A 7,213-nucleotide genomic window follows, 5' to 3' on the forward strand; every position below is an offset into this window, starting at 1 on the left:
AGATTGTAGTCACACGGAGGCGAGAACGAAGCACGATGCCTGGGAGCTGTGCCAACATTCCACAATTCGAAGGTCCGGCGATCGATAGCGAAGGCGACGAGATCCCGACGAGATCCCCGCCGAGATCCAGCCGAGATACACCGAGGTGATGCCGAGAAAAGAACCCTGCCGACATCAAGGCAGCTCCCTTGCGTCACTACGTGCCTCCCCGAGTCTGGCGACGCACCTCTCTCATGCTAAGGGGGGGGGGGGGAAAGGAACCCCCGTAGCATGTGGTGAAGGTGCTGGGGATCGGACCCCCCCCCCCCCCCCTAGCATGTGGTGTGGAGAGAAGGGCGCCCCCCTGCCTCCCTGGAAGCGATGTGCGCCTGCTCCGGAGCCCGAGAACAAAACTTCTCTCTCTCTCTCTGCCCGAGCCGTTGTCATATGCAAGTGGCGATGGTGCTTACGTACGTACGCTGTGGTAGTGCACATCAAAAGTACGTACACACGACCGCCGCGCACACAAAAACATCCTCTCATTGCTTTTTCTCGAGTACTCTTCGAGATGAGTTCACTTCCCAGAAGGTCACATGGGTCACGCGAGAGCGAGGTGTTGCAGGGAGATAGATGCCGGTAAGCCGAAGCCGCACAGGAAGAGGATGGCGGCCGCGGTGGCACGCTCGGGGCGCGACCAAAGGAGACAGTGCGCCAGCGAGAGGTGAGTGAGGGATCCCAGAGGTCCTCACACTAAGAGGAGAGGTCCTCACACGGAGTGCGCGGGGAGGAGGGGAGGTCCTCACACTCTATAGCCACTCCGCGCGGCGGTGGCAATGACCGACGTGTGTCTCGCCGACGCGATCAAGAAGCACTGGACGCGATCAAGGTAGGAGCCAGCGAGAGAGTGAGGGGACCCTATCACGCTATCAGAGAGAGAGATCCTCAGCAGGCATGTGATGTATCTTATTCGGACCCCCCCTTGGCGCCTTGTGATTTTCGTGCGAAGATTTCGAGATCTCGCCGCCGTCCTCCGCTCAGCGCCGGCCGCCCATGCGCTCGCGGGGCTGGCCGACGGCGCGGGCCTCTTGCCGATGGACCCAGCCGAGGTGCCCAACCAGTCGGAGCCGCGCCGACGCGCTGCGCGCGACCACCAGCCAGCTTTTCAGCGAGGCCGAGCACGGTGCGTCGAGAAAGCTGACAGTCAGAACAGTTGTCGCTTTTTTCCCCTCTTTTTGAGCGCGGCTGCTGCACGCCCAGCCCACCAGTGATACGAGACGCACCGGATCCAACCCTGGCAGCGCTTGACCGTCACCCCGGTGGCCGCCCACAGGTGGCTGATCGCGGCCGCCGCTCACGCTGCTTTTCGGCGCCTGGCTCTCAGAGGGCCCCTGCGGCTCTCGCTCGTCGCGCGACCGCCGCCGACATCATGTGCTTGGTCGTCCCCGCCGGCACGGAGCTGCGCCACGTCGAATTGTTCGGCGGCTCGACCGCCGGCGCGCCCACCCTCGCCTCCTGCGCGCCTCACACCCAGAATTCTCCTCGCGCGCGGCCGACAAAGTAGGCACACGACCACCTCCCTCCCACTCACCCCCCCCACGATGCACAGCCCGTCCACTCTCGCCGGCAAGGCGCACGGAACGCCCAATTTGGGCTGGAAATGCCGCCGCCACGGGTTGGTGGCGCCCTCGGCAGCGGGGCAGCGCCACGCCGCGCAAACTTGCGCGACAAACTTGCGACCTCTGTCCCTCGTATTCACCCCAGATTTTGCCCTATCCAGGCTCACCCGGTACCGCGAGCGGCGAGCCGCGCCAAGTTTGCTCCATTTCCGACAAGTTCATCCCGCCCGAACGCCGATCTTCGGCCGCCTGGAGGCCCAGGACGGGGCTCGGGACCGGCCAGGTGTGGATTCTCCTCGGCGCTGCGGTGTATCTGCGCGCCCATGGCGCGTTCAGGGGTGCGTCTGAGGCGTGTAGACTGCGGGGCGCCGCGATAGCGCGGCGCCGACGATTGTGTCAGCTCACTGTCACACCGTCGACACGGTCACAGTGTGTGTGCAGTGCGTCCACTCCGGCGACCGTGACGCCGTCGGTTCTCGCCTATACCGGCCAGTGTGGAGCTATCAGTGTGGTTGCGTGTTGTACTAGTGATGCTGCACTAGGCGGCCCGTTTTTAGCAAAAACCAGATACCAAATCGCGTGTGGTCGTCGAAAAACCGCATCTTCGCCCGTCTGGGACCTCTTCGTACGGCTCCAAAAACCGCTCCTTAACGACGGCTACGCGGCCCGGCGGTCGATCTGCGCCTGCTCAGCGGTGGAGGGGATGTGGGCGGTACGTGCGTACCGCGTGGTGTTGCGACGGTTTGACGATTGCGACTCCCAGCGTCGACTTTTCGACCCCACGGAGCCTCTGCTGCTCGGGGGGGGGGGGTCTGCAGACCACCCGGCCGAACTTCAGAGTGGCGGTGCTCCTCAAATACCGCTCAAACGCCCACGATGTTGTGGAGGGGACATATGCTGATGATCCTGGCCCGATTGGTTCGCTCAGAAAGCTTCTGGGCGGTCGCTAAGGTTCGCTCCCCGCACACGGGCCCCGGAATAAGATACATCATAGCCCGCAGACACGGAGGTCCTCACAGCAGGAGGTCCTCACACGGCAGAGGTCCACCCCTCCTCCCACCACACGAGCCATCCCGGCTAAGGCGTGTGCTTACTATAATCGAGCGCGGCGAGTGGCATCCGACACACTGTCTCATGGTGCGCCTCTCGTGGTTGGTGCCTTCCTTTCCAAGCAAGTTGCTCAAGGTGCCTCCGTCAAAAACCGAAACCACACGATGTCAATGTTGTAGTGTGACAAATACATGACTTGCGTTGGAGGTGCGAAAAGACCCGCCTGGTGACTATTGAGATAAGTCATTTAAGTATTGGAGATCGTAAGTCATCTTACGAGGGTTCTCGCGCGAGAGAGTTGTACAATTCTCGCGAGGTGTCGGCTTTTCGGCGCCACCGCGCGGCGAGATCTGAGGGTACCCTCTTTTTTTTTTATGCGCACGACACTTCGTGATCTTTAAGGGGGGGGGGGAAACAATATCAGCAGAGACAACTTCCTGCACAATGAATGGGAAGACATCGCACATGATGGTAGCCTCTGTCACTACACACCGGTCGCGGGTTGGAGGTCCTCAGCTCCTCACGGGATGCTCCGGGCATGTGCCCCGAGTTCATTTTAACCGGGACACTGGCGCGCACACTGGCACTAACACAGGACACAGTGAAAAATAAGACACAAAATCAAGAGCTTCTCGCACACCTCAACTCTGCCCGCACCTCACCTCCTCTCCTTGCTTTCTAATCATCAGTATGAGTTCACTTCCCAGAAGGTCACATGGGTCACGCGAGAGCGAGGTGTTGCAGGGAGAAAGATGCCGGTAAGCAGCTGAAGCCGTACAGGAAGAGGATGGCGGCGGCGGTGCGTGGCACGCTCGGGACGCGACCAAAGGAGACAGTGCGCCAGCGAGAGAGTGAGGGATCCCAGAGGTCCTCACAGCAAGGAGAGGTCCTCACACAGTCCCCACACGGAGTGACGGAAGTCCTCACACTCGCGCGGCGGTGGCAATGACCGACGTGTGATGCACACTGTGTGTCTTGCCGACGCGCGGATCAAGGAGCACGGGACGCGATCGAGGTAGGAGCGCCAGCGAGAGAGTGAGGGGACCCTATCACGCTATCAGAGAGAGGTCCTCAGCAGGCAGACGCGGAGGTCCTCACATGACAACAGGAAGTCCTCACACGGCAGAGGTCCACCTCTTCCACCAGCCATCCCGGCTAAGGCATGTTATGTGCTCAGTCTCTGTCACTGATCGAGTTGCGGCGAGGGCATCCGACACACACTGTCTCAAAGGTACGTGTCGTCTCGCGGTTAAGCCCTTTCCAAGTTGCTCTAGGCGCCTCCGTCAAAACCCCAAACCACATTCAAGATGGTGTGGGATTCGATTCATGACTGCATCGTCGATTCATTATCTTATCACCTCCCTATCAGCATACATTGATCGGAAGGCGAAACACGTCCGGGCCACGCGCGGCGCCGCGCGTGCCGCGCGCCACTCGCCGCGGCAGGCAGTACAGCGCCAAAGCCGCCTCGTCAACACCGCACACAGCACCAGCATGCTGCTCACCAGGCAGCAGAGTGCTGCACCGGCTTGCAGCAGACGCTGCGGCGCTGCGGCGCCGTCTCCCCGCCCTGTCCACGGAGCAGGCGCCGGCACCAGCTGCAGGAGGTGCGCACTTCCCAGTGGAAGCACAGGATGCTCCCTCAGCACACGCAGCTTTGCGCAGCGCAGCGCACGGGCCACGCCACGCAAAGCCGACCCTCAGTCTACCCGAGAGGCTGTCTGCGGAAGGTCTGGCAAGCGCGCACTCGCCTCCTCCGCGGCCATGCCCTCCGCGCGAGCGAGCGAGCAACACAAGAGTGGAGGCGGATCGCCACACCTAAGCGTCTGTACCGTGAGTGAGTGAGTATTCTTGATACGAAACCACAACGACACACACACACATACACACGTCTGTACCCGCGAATCACCGCAGTTTTTTTCTTTTTCTCGCGATGTCCACCCCGCCGCGCCGCCTCGCCACGTCCTCCGCCGCCGCCGCTCTCTCGCCAGACACGCCGCCGCCCGCCCGCCTCCTCGACCTCCCCACGGAGCTCCTCGTGCGCGTCGTCTCTCGCTGCGACCCCGCCGACATCGCTCGCGTCGCGGCCGTCTCGCTGCTCTTTCACGGCTCGCTGGCGGTGGAGGGCATCCGCTTGTGGGCGCAAGAGCGCGGCTTCGAGCTGCCGGCGCAGCCAGAGGGCGAGTGCGCCGTGCGGTGGCTGTGCTATTCGGCGCTGCTGTGCGAGTCCAACCCGCCGGCGAGGGCGGCGGGCTATCGGCACAGCGTCTTCATTGACGGCGAGGGGCGGCTCTCGTCGTGCGGCTCGGCGCCGCACTACAACCAAGTGCTGCTCGGGCACGGCGAGGGTGTGACGCGGCTCAACACGCCGACCCGCCTCCCGTCGACGCTGGGTGAGCGCGCCGTGAGCGTGTCGGCAGGAGTCAACCACAGCCTCGCCCTCACCGCCGCCGGCAGCGTCTGGAGCTGGGGAAGTGGAGGTGGGTTGGGCCACGGCGACCACCAGCGCCGGCCGCTGCCGAAGAAGGTCGAGGCCTTTGCTGGCAGGCGCGTCGTCGCTGTGTCGGCTGGACGCTTCCACAGCCTCGCTATCTCCGCCGACGGAGCCGTCTGGAGCTGGGGTGGTGGAGCCTTTGGCCAGCTGGGCCACGGCGACCAGCAGGGCCAGCTGCTTCCAAAGAAGGTCGAGGCCTTCGCTGGGCGGCGCATCGTCGCTGTGTCGGCTGGAGAGCACCACAGTATCGCCCTCACCACCGACGGCGCCGTCTGGAGCTGGGGCTGGGGAGCCTATGGCCGGTTGGGCCACGGCGACGAGCAGGGTCAGCTGCTGCCCAAGAAGATCGAGGCCTTTGCTGGCCGGCGCATATTAGCTGTGACGGCTGGAGACGCGCACAGCCTCGCCCTCACCGCCGATGGCGCCGTCTGGAGCTGGGGCGATGGATACGGCGGCAAGCTGGGCCACGGCGACGGGCAGCGCCAGCTGCTGCCCAGGAAGATCGAGGCCTTGGCTGGCCCGCGCGTCGTCGCTGTGTCGGCCGGAGGCAACCACAACCTCGCCCTTACCGCCAACGGTAGTGTCTGGAGCTGGGGCTGGGGAGCCGGTGGCCAGTTGGGCCACGGCGACGAGCAGACGCAGCTGCTGCCCAAGAAGGTCGAGGGTTTTGCTGGCGAGCGCGTCGCCGCTGTGTCGGCTGGAGAGTACCACAGCATCGCCATCGCCGACGGCGCCGTCTTCACCTGGGGCGGGGGCGACGGCGGCTGCCTAGGCCACGGAGAGGACCTGTCGAAGCAGCTGCTGCCCAAGAAGGTCGAGGCGTGGTCGTTGGGGCCATAGCGTGTGTATGCCCGGAGACACGCTGAAAGAAAGAAATAAAGAAAGAAAACAGACACCCCAAGGGAGGATGTTTTTCTTTTTTGCTACGGCTTGCTGGTGCGCCCGTTCGTAGGAGCTATATTCCGCCGCCCCGCACATTCCTCTGGGCAGCAGCATGCCCCCTCAGCCTCCCGCGCTCCTCGACGACGACGACTGGCTCGCTCCTCCGCTCGAGGCGGCGCTGGGCGAGGTCTTCTGCCGCTTCGACGCCGACGCGGATGGCGCCTGGTCGACGGCAGAGCTGCAGTCGTTTGCGCGCACGTGCAACGGCGGCGATGAGTTCGGTGAGGCGGAGCTGTCGCAGGTGGGCGAGTTCACCACGGACGGGCACGGCCGCCTCACGCGCCGCGGCTTTCTCGAGATGATGCACCTGCAGACGATGGCGCGGCCGGAGGACACTTGGGCGGACCTGCGCGCGCTCGGGTACGACTCGTCGCTCTCGCCAAAGGGCGTGCCCGGCTCGAGCGGCGCCGAGGCGGCGCCGTCGGAGAAGCCAGAGTCGGTGGCAGCGGCGCGGGGCAGTAGAAGCTGACCACGTCTCTTTCCAAGTAGCACTCGTACTCCGCTGTCTTCAGCAGTACGCGCAGTACGATGTGCTGCACGACACGTGTATCCACACCCCGACATTGCATTCACACCGTGGGAGCGGGACGCCCGCTCGGCCCATATCTCCCCCACATCTCCTCATAGGAGCGGGATGCCCGCCTCGCGCGCACGCTTCAGAGCGAGGCGGACGCAGAGCTGGCGGCCAAGCTTGCCGAGAGCCTGCAGGCGGCCGTCTGCTGGAGAGCGAAGGCCGCTGCTGTGAATGGCGTCTCTTCACGCTCGCGTGGCTGCCAGCAGGCGGAGCTCATCATCGAGGAGCAGGCGGCGGCGGCGGCGGCGGCGGCGGCGGCGGCGAAGCTGGCGGGCGGCGGCGGAGACGGCAGGGGCAAGAAGAAGAAGGGCAAGAAGAAGGGCGGGGGGGGAGGGGGGGGCGGCGGCGTTGGCGGCGGCGTGGCCGTCCTCGACGGCGGGTCTCGAGACGGGAGGCTGGAGGCGCCCGCCCACAAGCAGGCGCCGTGTCCTTCGGAGACACAAGCCTCTCTCACAGCCACACTGGCACGGCGAGGGCGTGGACGGGCGCGCACTACCACACACACACACACACACGCACGCACGCACGCACGCACGCACGCACGCACGCACGCACACA

General features: G+C 64.5%; 1 protein-coding gene across 1 annotated transcript; it reads left to right on the forward strand.

Annotated features, from left to right (window-relative positions):
• Positions 1–6,154: 6,154 nt before the first annotated feature.
• Positions 6,155–6,448, forward strand: EMIHUDRAFT_48359 (hypothetical protein; the record flags this gene model as incomplete). Its single annotated transcript, XM_005770354.1, has 1 exon — positions 6,155–6,448. A coding segment is annotated over one exon (294 nt), but the record flags the coding sequence as incomplete, so codon positions are not given.
• Between the last annotated feature and the right edge of the window lie 765 nt (positions 6,449–7,213).

This window comes from Emiliania huxleyi (genome assembly GCF_000372725.1).
Source record: "Emiliania huxleyi CCMP1516 unplaced genomic scaffold EMIHUscaffold_4, whole genome shotgun sequence".
NCBI lineage: Eukaryota > Haptophyta > Isochrysidales > Noelaerhabdaceae > Emiliania > Emiliania huxleyi.